This window comes from Salvia splendens, chromosome 1 (genome assembly GCF_004379255.2).
Source record: "Salvia splendens isolate huo1 chromosome 1, SspV2, whole genome shotgun sequence".
NCBI classification, from domain to species: Eukaryota; Viridiplantae; Streptophyta; class Magnoliopsida; order Lamiales; family Lamiaceae; genus Salvia; species Salvia splendens.
Window position 1 is genome coordinate 3111868 of NC_056032.1, and position 17024 is coordinate 3128891.

Below are 17024 nucleotides of genomic sequence, written 5' to 3' on the forward strand. Positions count from 1 at the left end.
ATAAATGAATCATATCATTTTTTAATAACTCAGTTCATTAACGTACTACCACATAACTATCATCTCTATTCCAAGAAGATTTTACACTTTTTTTTGTTTTGTCAAATATAAATTGTCATATTTCTATTTTCAAAAAAGTACTATATCACCAATTTAATACATTCTCAACTACATTGTTCTCTCTTCATTATTAATTTAGTTGTATTTTTCTTTTTATTAATACATTCAACTCTATTATCTCTCTATTTTAATACTATTACTGAAAAATAATTTTAGTAGAATGCATATCTTGAAATCTCATATCCTCAATCAAATGTAACATTTTCTCAAAAACAAATAAAATATTATATAAAAATGAAATATGCATTCTACTACTAATATTTTCAATTACATTCTTATTCGACTCATTATACATTCAATGGTTTTTATTAAAATTCATGCCAAATGAAAATAAGATTCCATTGTGATTTTTCATCATTTATTTGTAAGTTGTAACTAACTTTATCCCTATCTTACGTAATTTTAAGTAAAAGTAGGGAGTAAAGTGTAAAGAAGGCATTAACCGGGGGAGGTAAGATTCAAGTTGTCTAATTCTCGAAATTATTCTAAATAAAATAAAGGATTCAGTGATGATTTTACAAAAACACCCTCACATTTCTCTCTATAAATCCAAATGGTCCCTCGCTATATTCCCTCTCCATTCCATTTCCATCCCCTTTAGCCACTCTAATTGAAGCATACATCCGTATTATCCATTTCTAGAGAGAGGAGAGAGAAAATGTTGGGAATATTCAGCAGCTCGATCATGTCGCCGCCGGACGAGCTGGTGGCAGCAGGGAGCCGGACGCCGTCGCCTAAAGTGACGGCGGACAAGCTGCTGGCGCGATTCCTCGACGCCAATTCTTCGGCGATTTCCGTTAAGGTTGGCGATGATGCCCAGCTGGCATACTCTCACCGCAATCAGTCAGCTCAGCTGCCGAGGTACTGAATCAGTGATCATCTAATTGATTATATTTAAGTTTGATTTTATTGCATCATAAACTATTATGCAGAGATTATGGTTATTAACAGTATTAGGTTTGTTTTATGGCTGCATTATTATGATGAAATTGATTAGGTATGGTTTAATTTGGATTATGCAAGTTATTTTTAAGCTCATTAGATGATATCATGATTATAGTTAAATATTTCGTTATTTTACAATTTTGTTAACCGTTTATTAATAGATTTCTCAAATAGTATGATTTAACTGGCTTGATGGAGGAGAACTGGAGAACGAGACGGAAATAATTTTGTGAATTTTTGCTCGCCACTTTTAGTAGCCTTGTTGATCACGATCGTAGTCATCAGACGTTTAAAGGAGCTGATTAGAAAATTAATAATCCTAAGTTTATTTTTTATGTTTATAATTATTTATTGTATCGAGGTGTGTAATATGCCCAACAGAATACGAAGATGATGCCGAATGAATTCTAGGCAAGACTGGAAGATGTGCACCAATAGCCATAGGAAAAGTAGATCGATAAAGCAAGATAAGATTTGTTGACTTTTTTTTAATTCCAGAAATTTCTAGCAGATTAGAACTCCTTGTGCAACTTATGTGTTATTATGTTATCATTTTAAGTTTGATTCATCTAACAGGGCCATTGCCATGAGCTGAAGAGTTTAATTCATCCATATCTGACTTTATAGATGAGAAATAAGGTTTAGTTTGGTCTATTTTTCTGACTGCTATGGAGTGATACAAAGCTTCAGGATAAATATTGACAGATAGGTGGTTGGGATATAAATGAAAAATTAAAATTATCCCTTAATGTTTGGTTGCCCATGTCTATTTTCTGTGTTAGGTAGATCCACTGTTGACTTCTAGAGTGTCTATAATCGTAGTAATAAATAACATGGCTCTAATCCTTGTTTATCAACTATAGTATTTATAAGTAGTACTTTATGCTTAGTTTATTGATTGATTGTGTGATACTTGAATGAACCTGATTTTAGATGAAAACTTGCAGATCTTTTGCAGCGAAGGATGAAATATTCTGCCTGTTCGAAGGAGCACTGGACAACTTGGGGAGCCTGAAGCAGCAATACGGGCTTGCAAAATCTGCAAATGAGGTTCTTTTGATGATCGAGGCATACAAGACGCTTCGTGACAGGGCACCTTATCCTCCAAATCATGTTGTTGGACATCTTGAAGGGAACTTTGCTTTCATAGTGTTTGACAAGTCCACTTCGACTTTATTTGTGGCCACGGTGAGTGACCGTGACTGAACTTACATTTACCTAACTGGATCATTAGTATTATCGATCTATTGGCTATAACTTTGAGTTGGTGGGTATTGTGACAGGACCCAAATGCTAAGGTTCCTCTCTACTGGGGAATCACTGCTGATGGATATGTTGCATTTGCTGATGATGCCGACTTGCTCAAGGGTGCTTGTGGGAAGTCACTTGCTTCTTTCCCACAAGGTAAAGATACTTCTTATCTTTCTAGCATGTGGTATTCAATATGCGATGAACAAACTCATGCTCGTATTTAACCGTAACTTTGTTGCTCCATATGTCAGGGTGCTTCTTCTCCACAGCAATTGGTGAGCTTAGAAGCTACGAGAATCCGAAAAATAAGATAACAGCTGTCCCTGCTCAGGAGGAAGAGATCTGGGGAGCTAAATTCATGGTATGTGATATAGTGATCTATATCTCCCCCTACCCCCCTGTTATTAAGACAACTCCTTTTGATATATGCAAGAGAATCTATTGGGTGAGATCCGAATAATTGTGATTTGTTGAAATTTGAGGTATGAAAATGTACTAAAAGTAAGCTGTAGCAGCCACATCTTATTGTGTGTGGTGATGTGATATTTCAGGTGGAAGGGCCAAGCATTGTTGCTGCCACAAAATAGACAAGGCTTTGAACTCTATGAGTTGGCACTTGAGATGATAAGTGAAGAAAGGGAGAGAGTGAAAGAGAGAGCAGTGTAAATAAATGGAAGAGTTTGGTGTCAAGAAAGTAGGGGCAATTTAGCTTTTACATGGTATTTCCAAACAAAAGTTGGTGTTATTTCTAGGTCTTGTTTTTTTTTTCTTTCACAGTGCTATGTCCAATCCTTTGTGTATTTTGTACAGTCTTGTCTTAGTTGTATAATAATATGGTTTGTGAGTGGCAATTCATCTAGTAATCAAAACTGAACTTATATAATATCATCATTGACATGATTACAAGATTAACTACATAGCATCAATAAACAATTATATTTTTGCTACCCATAATGTGAGTTATGGGCTACAATAAATCAACTTCAATGGGAAACAATATCATTCCCTTTGTACTTTGTAGAGTCGATAATGTAACTTCTATTGTTGAGATGGGGCATGGGACAATCAGTGTGGTGGGTTCCTATTGATTTATTTAATTGTTTGTAGCATATTATGAAATTTGCTTTCTTTTTATAATCTCGTTTCTGTGTGTTTATAACATATCTTTCTAATCTAGGTACAGAACTCCACTTGGATCAATTTCAATATACATTTAGGAATGGGTGTTTAATTTTTATGTCATTGTTTGGTTATTACTTTACTAAAACGTGAAAATTCAAGAATTTTTTGTTACATTCATATGAAGTCTTGTGGTCAACAAAATTCCCGAATATAATAGGATTATTACTTAGAGAAGCTCTGTATACCAACTTTATTACTCCCTACATTTTTTGTTAATTGAAGCGTTTTCTTTCAGCACAAAAATTAAGAATAGTGTGTTAAGTGGATGTTGAATGAAGTAAAGTAAGAGAGATGAAGAGAGAAAAAGAGATGATCCTTTTTGCCAAAAATAGAAATGACTCAATTAACTTGAAACTTTTTAAAATAGTAATATGACTCAATTAATATGGAACGGAGGGAGTAATAGTACTTCCATAAAACTATCTAGTGATATTTATTTATTTATTTTATAGAATTCTTATTGGGTTATTTGAGTACTTGCATAATTATTCTATCCACGTTGTTGCCCATTTATGGTGATCTAATTGGGCTCATTGGGCTAAGCAGGCCAATTTTAGTTTATTTTTGCGATTCGAGAAATAATTAGTTTTATGCTTTGGGCCAAATTTTATTTATCTGGGTTATAGTTATAATGTTTCTGATTATTTGTATCTCAGCCTACCAGCAGAGAATTTATAAATTAAAAGAATATAATTAATAACTAAACATATAATTCGATCTAATCATACAAATATTCCAAATGAGAAAAACACAATTCATTATCCTTAATATTATCTGCTAGATTTTTTTGCTTTCTCTCCCGAAAAATAGAAGTGACTAACTCTATCTTTTAGTAATTTATAATATATCAATAATATAAATTGTTTAATGGGTACAAAGTATTTTGAAAAATCATAAGCATATAATCAATAGAAAATAGAATGCAGAAAATAAAAAACTAACGCATAAAATAAAATATTGGAAGAATAAAAAATGTGTATTATGTTCATGTTTATTTATTTATTTTTGTTTAGCCACAGGTGTACCGAACCCGCCTTTTGGCGGAATCCGACTAATCCTGCTCGACCAGGCTTGCGGATTATGTTCTGGTTTATTATTTCTCCTACATCTAACTCTTTATATAGAGTTCAAACTATATACTACTAATTATGAAAGTAAATAATCTATTTATGACTTTATTACCTTTAATAGATCTAATTTAATTTCTTCTTTTCTTGAATAGGCTCTAATTGTAGTTTTGATTAATTCACTCAGTCATACATAGAGATAGAGTATTCTCTTCATTCCGACAATAATGTTTGGAGTTGTACGATGATTCTTGATCGAGCGTGTAAAAAACATATTTACTCGACTAAACCAATGTTTTTTTGGACAAGCATATTTAAAATTGATTTGTTCTTAAGTTGTTACATTGTGAACCGACTTTCGCCTTAAAATAGTAAATTAATTGGCATATTGTGATTTTTGTTGAGTATGTGTAGGGCTGGGGAAAAATACCGAAATGCCGGCCTTATCGTACCGAAAAAATACCGAAAATATCAAATTTTCAGTATACCGTGATTTTCAGTACGGTATGATACCTTACCGAAATATTTCGGTAAGGTAAAGATATGAATTTTTATATAGCGCGGTATACCGCGGCATACCGAAATTCGGTATATACCGTAATTTAAGGTATATACCGTAAAATATGAATATAATAATATATAAAGTATTTTATGTATTTTTAAATTATAAAATTTATTGTGAAATATAATATAATATGAATAAAATATACTAGTATTTAATACCTGTATATTATTTAAATTACTATAAAATACTCCCTCCGTCTCGCACTACTCGCACTTATTTCCTTTTTGGGCGTCCCAAGTTACTTGCACTCTTTCCATTTTTAGTAAAAATTTTCACCTACAGCCGTCATTTTTGACTTTCCTATACACTCATTCCTTAATCTCTGTGCCGAAAAGGAAAGGTGCGAGTAGCCCGGGACGGAGGGAGTATAAATAGTATTCTAAAAACTCAAATATTCAATTTTCATTGATATTGAAAGTAAGGTATACCGCAAAAGTATGGTATACCGAACTTTGGTACGGCATACCAAAAATGAGGTACGATATCGGTATGAAAATTCTCCATACCGAAAATAAGGTATATCGAAGTTCGGTATACCGAAAATTTTGGTAAGATAAAGGTATGATTTTTTCGCATACCGAATTTACGGTAAGATATACGGTATGGTGGTTTCGGTAAGATATACTGTACCTACCCACCCCTAAATATGTGTGAGTTTTTAAGAGATGTCTGAATCGACTTTAGCCTATTTTGGGTGAGAGATGCATGTGGAAAACATTTGAGATAATGAAATAAACACTTTGCTCGCCCAAGAATTTGGTTTTAATTAGACATGTCGATCTGTGTATTATTATAACATATAAGTAATATTCTTTATTACCAAAATGTGCATTATAGTACATAATAAATCAAATAATTAGACAATAAAATTGAATTATAATTGGCTATTTCTTCTTCTATTATTAGTTTCTTGATTGATGAAAACAGGGCATTTTACCAATATGAGCTAAACTACTATTATTCCATTCATTTAAAAAAAAAAGAAACTCTTTTGTTTTGTTCAATTTCCTAAAAATAGAAACACTTTATTTTAGGAAATTTCTTTCTCTCTATGTGGTGGGATCTATTTTCCATTAACACACTTTTTCTTTTATTTCTATCTCTCTTACTTTACTAATTTTTTATTAAAACTTGTGTCATTTCAAAAGTTCCTTATTTTTAGAAAACGGAGGGAGTATGAGTATGACCGGGAACGCATCTTACTTGGTAAGAAGCTTTTCTTTCATTTAATATTGTACTCCTAGTAGTATTAGGTTTTGAGTCATCAAGGGTAAACGTAAAATAATTATCGGTAGTTTTCATATGAAAATTGCAAAACTCGATTAACATACTACCTCTGTCTATCAAAAATGATCTTATTTTTTTAATTTTAACATGTCCATTAATATTTTACTAATTTATACTTTACATGTGCTATAGAAATATGACATATTTCTTTTTCCATTTGTCCCATAGAAATTGTCCATATTTCTTTTTCCATCTGTCCCATATAATTAGTACATATGGATTTATGACAACATTTTTCTCATTCTATTTTACTTTAAGTACTCCCCTCGTTCCAACTAAGTTGTGTCATATTCATTTTTGGGATGTCCTAACTAAGTTGAGTAATTTCCCTTCTTGACAAAAAACAAAACATCCAACCACTCTTACTTTATTCCATCACTTACTTTACTCTCTCTCTATCTTTCCTACTTTATTCATCTCTCCTAATTTTCAACACAATTTCTTAATCTCCGTGCCCAAAAGTTTTGACTCGGCTTAGTTGGGCCGGAGGGAGTAGTACAGTACTATCGTTTATAGGCCTCACCAACCACTACACAATTTAAACTACTTTTTCACATCTCTCTTATTTTACTAATTACATATTAAAACTCGTAACAATTCTACATGACTTATTTCTATGTGACCGATGGACTATAATAGTACTATTATTATTACGAAAACTAAGAGCATGCCCATCGGTGCTCTTGCGCAAGGACGACGTCCGTGCCGTTGGCAAGAGCACGAGCAGCCGACGTGGCATGCTCTGGTTGGCCGTTGGTTTATCATTTATTATTATTATTTTTTTAAAAAAATTGAAATTTTTGAAAAATTCAGATTTAATAAAAAAAATATTTTCCCACTTCCTAATACAATATATCCGTTTTTTCCACACTTTTAATTTTTTTTTTCATTATTTTTACCCCAAAATTCATACTTTCATCTATAAATACTCTCATTTCAAACACAAAAAAAAACACTATACCAAACAACTCTCTCAATCTCAATTTTTAGGATTTTAATCATCTAATTTTTAAGTTTTAGGATTTTAATTATGTAACTTTTAATTTTTTAATAATTTATAATAGTATTTCGCGTATTATTAATGTATTTAATATTGTGGAAATGTTTTTAGTAATTGAAGTATTTAAATTAAATAATAGAATGGTGGAACCCTTGAGCATGTTCATGCTCTTGTAGAAGAGCATGAATGTTGATTTTGTGCTATTGCCAAAGAGCATGAAGTAAAAAATTAATAAAAGTGAGTCCGGGCCCACATTCATCAAGAGCACAGATGGAGATGGTAAAAAGAATAGTTGGGCAGGGTCAGTTTGGGTAGAGCAAAATTATGGAGTTTTGGCCAACCAAACTTCCAAGCTAGTCTCAGTTACACCTATACTTATAATACATACATCGCATATGTACGTATATAATATGTGTGTGACTGTACACATGCCATCATAATTAATCACTGAATTGATCGGTGACGAAATTTGTAAGGACTCTACATAAAATTAATTTTCCCCCAATAAACCTAGTTTTGTTGCTTTCACCTTCTACTCAGATTCCTTCTCCCCTTTCAAGTTTCAACTGCATCTCAAAGGTATGCAACTAAACTCGCGGTTGTGTGATTTCATTTGTTAAATTGGCTTTGCTATTTTGCTCAGTTGTTTTTGCTTCAAAATTGAATTTGTGCCTCAACTCGTAAGGTTTTTGGGTATCGTTTTGACTCCGTGTATGTTTGCTGCTTTTACTGTTTTATTTTACTTTTTAAGTATTTCTTTGAGGTACATGTGTTGCTACTGGCTAATTGTTTGCCTGTTATGTATGGTTCGTGATTGGTAGGAGATGAATTTTGTATGAGCTTGTGTATGATTTGGTAGATTCATGGTTTAAATCGGTGGATGACTGGTTAAGTAGCAATTTCAGACATTTTTTTAGTAATTTGAAGGTGGAAGTAGGTTTCAGTTGCTGTATATTTTTTTTTACTAATTTTAGGTTTGGGATATAATACATATGCCATGATATGATTAATTTATAAAGTTTGATCTTATTCGTGTTGGAGAACATATGATAAAAAAAACACTTGTTATATGTATTAATGGAGTATAAAATTTAGCCTATGACTTTCATGGGATTTCTTGAGGAACTTAATTTTGAGTCATGTAAGCAAAGGTATAACATGAAAAATTTCAGTTAGCATTTTATGACTCAAACCCTAGATTGATTGTGAATCAGAGAGTAGAATCCCTTTCGGGGTTGACGTGGTATTCTTTATGATTTGGCTGTTTTGCGTAGCTTGCTATTTATTGGTTCCGCGAAGTTAGGCTTGTTGGAAAGCGACAAAATGAAGATACACAGAGTAACCGAACTGCTGACGTTGTTGATGAAAAACACAACGAAGCATTATTAAACTAAAAGTGCGATAAAATTATAACACTGTTATTTACATTCTTGTTTTCTACATAAGTTAATGCAATGACACGGTGTCTTTTATGAGATCTTTTGAGGAACTTCATTTTAAGCCCCCTAAGCGAAGTTATAACATTGAAAGGGTCCTGCAGTCTTAGGTAACATTTGGCAATTCAAACTGTAGATTGATGAATCAGCCATGTGTTTTGGTGAACTGGTGATGACATGTCTGTATCAAAAGATTGGCGGTACATTTGGATTTATGATGATTCTTTTATTCTCTTTTTATTTCTGGCCGTTATTGTACGTGGCAAGCTGTCATTCGTTGATCATCGGCCCGTTGGTTAGCAAGTGATACGTGGCTGTGTTAGTGTACGTGGTAGAGCTGCTAATGAAACTTCCCTTTATTCCTCTGCTCTTAGTTGCTATAAACTTTTGAGTAGATTGATAACTGGTGTCGTAAGTCACGTGACATAACCGTGGATCATTGAATTGTGGATTCATCAAGTTCATTTTGTGAGTTGGATTGTTCATTTTGTTTAATTTAACATCCAAGTTCATACTAAATACTATCAACGATCCTTTTTCTATACAAGTAGCAATATTTGGGTTTAATACTTATGTATCATGTGATTATTTTATTTCCTTTTCTCCCCCTTTTTTCTTCCTTTTTATAGAACAAACTTTGCACATGGATTCACCCTTACTATATCAGTTAAGGCTAATTAAATTTGTAGAAAATGTCTCTAATTAAACTATGCACATATCATAAGACACTGTCTGTGATTTTTGTTGACTCCTTCGTGTCATTTTGTCATCTGGATTTTGATGTTGTTCCTGTTTTCGTTATCTGTTACTCAGTCAGTCAAAAGCCTAAACTTTCCTGAAAGAGCTCGTAAGTCATGGACCAGCAAGGAAATGGTCAGGCTCAAGGTATGGGAAGCTCTGCTCAGATGCCGTATCCTGTGAATCCGTATCAAGCTAACCAAATGACGGGAGCCTCTTCTCCTGCTGCTTCGTCTCAATCTCCCCGAGCTGCCGGTCTCTCTGCATCTCCGGCTCAGATGGCACAACACCAACTTGCATATCAGCACATACAGCAGCAGCAACAGCAGCAACTGCAACAACAACTCCAGAACTTCTGGGCCACCCAGTATGAAGAAATCGATCAGGCGACAGATTTTAAGAACCATAGCCTGCCGTTAGCCAGGATCAAGAAGATAATGAAAGCAGACGAAGACGTTAGGATGATCTCAGCAGAAGCACCCGTTATCTTTGCACGAGCCTGTGAAATGTTCATTCTCGAGCTGACTTTACGAGCGTGGAACCACACTGAAGAGAACAAAAGGAGGACGCTCCAGAAGAATGACATTGCAGCTGCTATAACAAGGACGGACATATTCGATTTCTTGGTCGATATCGTTCCCAGGGAGGATCTGAAAGATGAGGTGCTTGCCTCAATGTCCCGAGGACCCCTTCCGGTCGGAGCTTCTTCTGAGGGGCTGCCATACTATTACATGCCACAACAACCTACTCCTCCTGTTGGAGCTCCTGCGATGTACGTGGGAAAGCCTGTGGATCCAGGCATTTATGGTCAACAGTCGCGCCCGTATATGGCTCAGCATATGTGGCCACAGCAGCCACCACCACCTTCGGATTCTTAAGCACAGGTTAGGCACCCTGAATTTTACTGCTTTCCCTTATTCGAAAAAAAAAACATGTGTTCATTTGACCGTTTACGAAATGTACGGTGCATCCACCTCAACTGACTACGATTAGGGTTCATTGCCCCCAGATTAGAATTTGATTGAGGTGGATGCACCGTCCATCCGGATGAACCAAAGGAGCATCTGTGTTATTTTGGGTATTTGATGATTTTCTCTCTTATGATATGCCAACTTAATACATTTGTTTTGATTAATTGTGAGCAATATTTAATGAAATCGCATTTGCAGAAGTTATCAAAGGGATCCTGTTGTTGTGGACTTTGGTGTAACATGGGGGAATACATGAAGATCTCAAGCTATATGAAATATCTATCCTAGTGTAATGCAACCAACCGTAGATTGAATTTTATTTTGGAAGCTTTTGCTTTTGTTATGCATAACTAAAATCCAGATTATCGACTTTAAACTTTGTGATTTATATAATTATGCTATGTACGTTATAATTTAACATTATTGCCTCCACCTTTTAAGCATACAACTTTAGTTATCACCACTATTTAGCATAGATGCCACAGGATTGAAAAAGAGGAGATTTGCTTATTTCATCTAGGATTTTTAACGATTTTTTTTTTGTAGGAAAATGAATTTAAATTTATAGACCGCGTCGCATTGAATTCGAATGTGGACCATTAGGGCACCAGCAACGCGTGCCGCCGGCGTTCAGCGTGCCGTTCCGCCGGAACGGTTTCTCCGCGGAACGCGTTACGGCGCACCATTCCGCTCTTATTCCGTGCCGGGTGCCGACGGCACGGAACGCGGCACGGCTTGTGCCGCCACACGCTGGGGCGACGTGGCGCTCCCTGCTTCGTGCGTGCTTCCCACTCGCCGGCCCGCGAGTGGGACACGTCAGCGATGACGCAATAATTAATTTTTTTAAAAAAAATTGATTTTTTAATTTTTTTTAACGGTAATATTACTGTTTTTTTTTAACTTTTTTTAATTTTTTTTATTTTTATTTTTATTTTCTTATTCTATAAATACACCTAATTTATTACATTTCACGCACAACTACACATCTACTCTTCCTAAACCAACATCAATTCATCTCCAATTTTCTATTTCAATCTTCTTCACAAAATGTCCGGCGACGGGAATTACGGCGGTGGCGGCTCCGGTGGGTGGGATCTCAACGCGTTCGGCGATTGGGAGACCATGTACAACACACTTGGTGGTTCCGGGTCGTCGACGCCGGGCACCCAGGGGTCGGCGACGCCGGGTGGGTACCAACCACCCACTTTCGATGTGGATGCCTACGCTCGACCACTTGGTCTTCCTCCTCCCCCTAAACCTCGATCGCCTCCGGAGGATGATTCGCCGGCAGAGTAGTTTTTTTATTTTCCCACGTTTAATTGTGTGTTTTTTATTTTGTGTTTTTTATTTTTTTAGGATTTTAATTGTGTGCTTTTTTATTTTTTTTAAGTTTAAGTTGAATTTGTTTTTAATGTTGTGTGTTTTTTAATAAAGTGTGTTTGTTTTTTATTAAAGTGTGTTTATTTAAATTGAATTGGGTTGGAAATAAAAAAAAATGAAATTGAATGAATAGTAATTTAAGGAACGGTCAAGGAACGGGGGGTTGCAGGTTCCGTTCCTTAGTTAAGGAATGGAGTAAAAAAGTACAGTGGGGCCCCCAAATAGTGGTTTAAGGAACAGTATAGGAACGGTATAGGAACAGCGTTGTGGATGGCCTTAGCCATAGACAATTATCATAGTAGTACTAGATTGGGTTAACTTGCACGTCACTTGCAAGAACTCTTTATTTCAAATCTTCTTCATTTCTCAACGTTTTCTCTGGAGCACAATTATATTGTGGAAGTATTTTAGATACAAACTGAATTTCGATAGTTTAAAAGCCAAAAAATTATATGATAATAATTGGTTAAAGATCAACATTTGGGTTTAGCTTGTATATTTAGAGATTTCAGTGTTGGATGCCGGTTGCACAAACATAAATGTGGTTTAATAAAGATACACATAAAATTATCACCAGCTTGGCCTTTATGCTTGGACGATTGTAGAGATGGAGTGATTGATTTCAAGATGGAGACAGCATCAACATCCATTGAAGGGCAAGATTGCATTTTTATGGAGGTAGAATTGCAAATATTGTTGCTTGCAGCCGGTGATCCCACCATAAACTTACACCGATTGAATTGCAAGTAATTTTTTGTTGGATTAAATTCTATTCAATAATATTTATATTATTAATTAGAATCAAACTAAATAAATAAATAAATATAATAAACGAGAATTATAATAAGATATTATGTTCATATAAGTACAGCATAATAACTCTATGTAGGCCGATCCATTAACATTAATAAATACAACTACTCCTATAGATGAAGGAGGTCAAAACTCTGATAATTTCAATACTCGAGTAGGAAACGTTACTTTGAGATCGTATTATCTTTATTGCTTGTCATTATTGAATTGATATTAATTTAATTTAATTTAACTTAACTTAGTTACGTTCTTCAGTAACATAGTAGTATACTGTTGTTTTCTTTTTAAATGGAGTATTGAAAAATGAAACGAGAAAGATTTAGTTATTGCGAATTGCAGGCACAAAATTCCATCCCCAGACATTGTTCCTCGTGAATCTACGTGACCAAGATTTATAGTTATCTAACAAACTTTCTCACTATTTCAACTATTTTCTGCTTCTTTTTCTCAGAAAAAAAAAATAATCATATTAACCTCTATCGAAGATGTACTTTTCTTATTCTCCAAAAATGCTTTCAATTATAATAGTGGTAGTAATAGTAATATTCTAAAAAAGTAGTAGTAGTACTATGAGGTGTTCGGTTGGCAAGATTGTATCCCAAGATTAAATAGGTTAGGTTTGATTCATGAGATTTAATCTCACAACTCAATCCTAGATGGATAATCATGAGATAATTAGTCATAGCTAATCCTCTGTCACTAAAATAATATCACAAATCAATCTTAGATTATATCTCGATACTATTTTATCTATAAACCATTTGATTGTGATTTATTAGATATAATAAAGTAAATACAAATTTTAATGCAACATGCCAGCGGTGGTAAAATACAATAATAAGATTTAGTCTTTTTTTATCAACTTCATATCTTGATTAATTTTAGTTTAAATTTAAAAGTAATAATTAGTTTAGTATTTATAATCATTTTTCATATTTCTTGAAAATTTAGAATTAATTTGTTTATTTTTAATATGTACTAGTAGTACAGCATTGATTTGTTATCAAAGCTTATTAGCCTAACAGAATAAGTTTGATTTTACTAGATTAGATTAGATATCTACAAATTTTATCATATTTTTATTTGGGGGTTACTGCGTTCGTCCAATATCAATAATAGCTAATAACTGTAATTAAAATTTGAAATCCACTCTCCTCGCCACCTTCCCCACTTTCGCCATCATTACCTTCACCACTCTCTCTCTAAAATCTTCCATTCTTGCTACCTTGCTTTCCAGACACCCCTCTCTCCCTTACTCTCACATTTCTAACTAATCACAATACTTAATTCCCCACCATTACTCCTCCAACAAGTAAACACACACGCACACAGTCCATGAACACTCAGGCCAAACTTGCTATGATTACTCAGTTGTTGTTGTTGTTGTTGTCTTGCTTGAACCAGACTCTTCACTGATTCCTCTTTCCCTCCTTATTTACACACTTTGAAAAAAAAACACCCACAAAATAAAAATCGAATCTTTATTCACAAATTCAAAATGTGCAACGCCCCATCTGCCGAGGCCTCGGAGGCCATGAAATTCGTCGATTTCTGCAAGAAGATGAAGCGTTTTCGGCCGTTCGAGCCGTCGGTTGGGGTTCTGGGGTTGGCGGTTGGGGTTATTTTCTGCTTCTTTCTGTTGGATTACAGAACTGTGAGTAAAGGGGCGAGATTTGCTTCTCAGAATGAGAGGTTTCTGTGGCTGAGGAACGACGGCGGCGTTGTGGGTCGGAAAAAGATTGATTTTTTGAGTGAGGGTGGTGGTGGGTGCGACGTGTTTGATGGTGATTGGGTGTGGGATGAGAGGTATCCGCTGTATCAGTCGAGGGATTGCAGATTCTTGGATGATGGATTCAGGTGCTCGGAAAATGGACGGCCGGATTTGTTCTACATGAAATGGAGGTGGCAGCCTAAAGATTGCAATTTGCCCAGGTTTCATTTGTTTTTAGTAGTATCATTCATTTATTTCTCAGAATTGATTGGATTGGATTATGTTATGTTGTCTTGATTCCAAGTTGAGTGAATGTGAATTATGTTGAATCAATCTGATTGTGTTTCTGTGTTGCTTTGATTTATTGACTAGATTTGTAGAATAAGTTCATGTTTACGTAATTTGCTATGTTCTTGGATATTGTTTGCTTGTTTAGAATGGGTGGGGATTTGGAAAATCGCAATAAATGTCTTTACCTTTTGTTACTAAGTTACAATTTTTGAAGTGTTGGAGGATGTAGATAGCATCTATCATAGATTCTTCTTGCATCAGCATTTAGCAAAATTTTTTTATACTTTTCCCTATTTGAGAAGTTTCATTTTATATCTGCAATTCAAATGGTCTTTTTCATCCTATTCTTCTAGTTTGACCTTTTCATCTATCTTTTCCAATTTCAAGTGGTCTTTTTCATCTTATGGCTAAGTTGTCATTCAGTTGTGTTTTGTGGTAAATATAGCATCTCCCATGGATTCATTAATTATGTGTCTATATGCATTTACTAACTTATAAAAGGAGACTTTCAAGCACCTCCATTTTCAACTCTATTTGATTTACACATTCAATCAATGTTGTTTACTGATTAGGGATATAGATTCTGATGAATTTGGTCTTTGAAGAGTTGAATCTTACATATGGTAAAACAGATTTGATGCAAGGATGATGCTAGAGAAACTGCGAAACAAACGCGTTGTGTTCGCAGGAGACTCGATTGGAAGAAACCAGTGGGAGTCTCTGCTATGCATGCTGTCTTCGGTAGTTCTTGACAAGACCGCGGTGTATGAAGTAAACGGAAACCCCATCACGAAACACAAGGGCTTCCTGGTTTTCAAGTTTGCAGACTACAACTGCACGGTGGAGTACTACAGAGCCCCGTTTCTTGTATTGCAAAGCCGGCCTCCTCCCAGAGCCCCACCGGTGGTCAAGACTACACTCAAACTAGGTGAAATGGATTGGATGTCTTCCAAATGGAGAGACGCGGACGTCCTCATCTTCAACACCGGCCACTGGTGGAACTATGAGAAGACTGTCAGAGGGTAAATAAACTCTCTTGCTTCGCTCGTTCGCCATTTTAGTTATGTTACTGAACCTTTTACGTGGATGATCAGCGGCTGCTATTTCCAAGAAGGACCGGTCGTGAAGATGGATATGGAAGTCGACAGCGCGTACCAGAAGGCCTTGGAGACCGTCACCAGATGGATTCATCGCGAAGTGAACACCACCAAGACACAAGTCTTCTTCCGCTCATACGCTCCTGTCCACTTCAGGTCTGCCCTAAACACGCGGTTCTATTCGCCCTATCCATGAATGCAACGAAGATGATAAGCATACGTTTCTTTTCAGGGGCGGTGACTGGAGAACCGGGGGAAACTGCCACCAGGAGACGCTGCCAGAGCTTGGAGCTTCACTCGTGCCATCTCACACGTGGACTAAATACACCATTTTCTCCCAAGTCATAGCGAATTCATCCGAGCTCAGAGAAGTTGATGTGCTTAATGTGACTCATATGACCTCGAGGAGGAAAGATGGACACTCTTCTTTGTACTACTTGGGACCGAAGGGTGGCCCCGCGCCAATTCACAGGCAAGACTGCAGCCACTGGTGTCTGCCAGGGGTGCCTGATACGTGGAACGAGCTGCTGTACGCCCTCCTTTTGAAGCGCGAAGTGGCTAAAGCATCGAACGTGTCGCGTTTTCATGCACAGGCATGATCAAGCATGGCTTGTGTAAATAGTATATATAGAGAGAGTTGTCTATGGTGCAAGAAGAGGGGATCAGTTTTGGGTGAATGAAGAAGTGGCAAAGCCATGATCATCTGACATAGGAATAGCAGAATCATAGGTACATGTTTTTTAATGTATTTTTTGGTTTTGATTATTTCATTACTATATCTCAAGTTTATTGGTAAGTTAGCAAGATGGAGACAGTAATTATTCCTTTTCAACATTTCTATTTATTTTGGGGTTCTTTTGGCCCCTGTTATTGCAAAAATAGAGTTGTAGATGGTAAATTCTATGTTTATTTTAATATTATTGAAATATGAAAGCCATGTTTTGAGCTTTATGAGTCACCTATCAGTATTCATAGATTTTTGTTTAATTGTAAATGTCTAAATAGTACAATGAAATCATAGCTTAATGTGAAATCGTTTGGCCCCACTGCAAAATAAACCTACATTTTTTATTAATAGAATGTTCAAATTTTTCCAATTTCAATTATTAAATCACAGTTTCAATTCAATTCGTCATACAGTACATTTTTAATAGATAAATAACATTGTTA

General features: G+C 35.4%; 3 protein-coding genes across 5 annotated transcripts; all 3 read left to right on the forward strand.

The window, feature by feature from the left end:
- The first annotated feature begins 693 nt into the window (after positions 1-693).
- Positions 694-3167, forward strand: LOC121808441 (stem-specific protein TSJT1-like). Its single transcript, XM_042208937.1, has 5 exons — positions 694-981; positions 2013-2253; positions 2349-2469; positions 2568-2677; positions 2868-3167. The coding sequence occupies exons 1-5, from the start codon at positions 779-781 to the stop codon at positions 2901-2903; spliced, it is 711 nt and encodes a 236-aa protein (XP_042064871.1). The 5' UTR covers positions 694-778; the 3' UTR covers positions 2904-3167.
- A 4659-nt stretch (positions 3168-7826) lies between these two features.
- Positions 7827-10980, forward strand: LOC121808447 (nuclear transcription factor Y subunit C-9-like). 3 transcript variants are annotated; one of them, XM_042208958.1, is made up of 3 exons: positions 7827-7996; positions 9667-10475; positions 10764-10980. In XM_042208958.1, exon 2 carries the CDS (start codon positions 9708-9710, stop codon positions 10467-10469), a length of 762 nt encoding a protein of 253 aa, XP_042064892.1. In that variant the 5' UTR covers positions 7827-7996; positions 9667-9707; the 3' UTR covers positions 10470-10475; positions 10764-10980. The 3 variants fall into 3 exon arrangements, with proteins under 3 accessions (XP_042064892.1, XP_042064900.1, XP_042064883.1); XM_042208966.1 differs by lacking the exon at positions 10764-10980 and adding an exon at positions 10601-10674; XM_042208949.1 differs by having other exon boundaries at positions 7829-7996; positions 10761-10980.
- A 2947-nt stretch (positions 10981-13927) lies between these two features.
- LOC121793990 (protein trichome birefringence-like 11) lies at positions 13928-16812 on the forward strand. Its single transcript, XM_042192006.1, has 4 exons — positions 13928-14687; positions 15390-15779; positions 15852-16010; positions 16087-16812. Exons 1-4 carry the CDS (start codon positions 14254-14256, stop codon positions 16451-16453), a joined length of 1350 nt encoding a protein of 449 aa, XP_042047940.1. The 5' UTR covers positions 13928-14253; the 3' UTR covers positions 16454-16812.
- Positions 16813-17024: the final 212 nt, after the last annotated feature.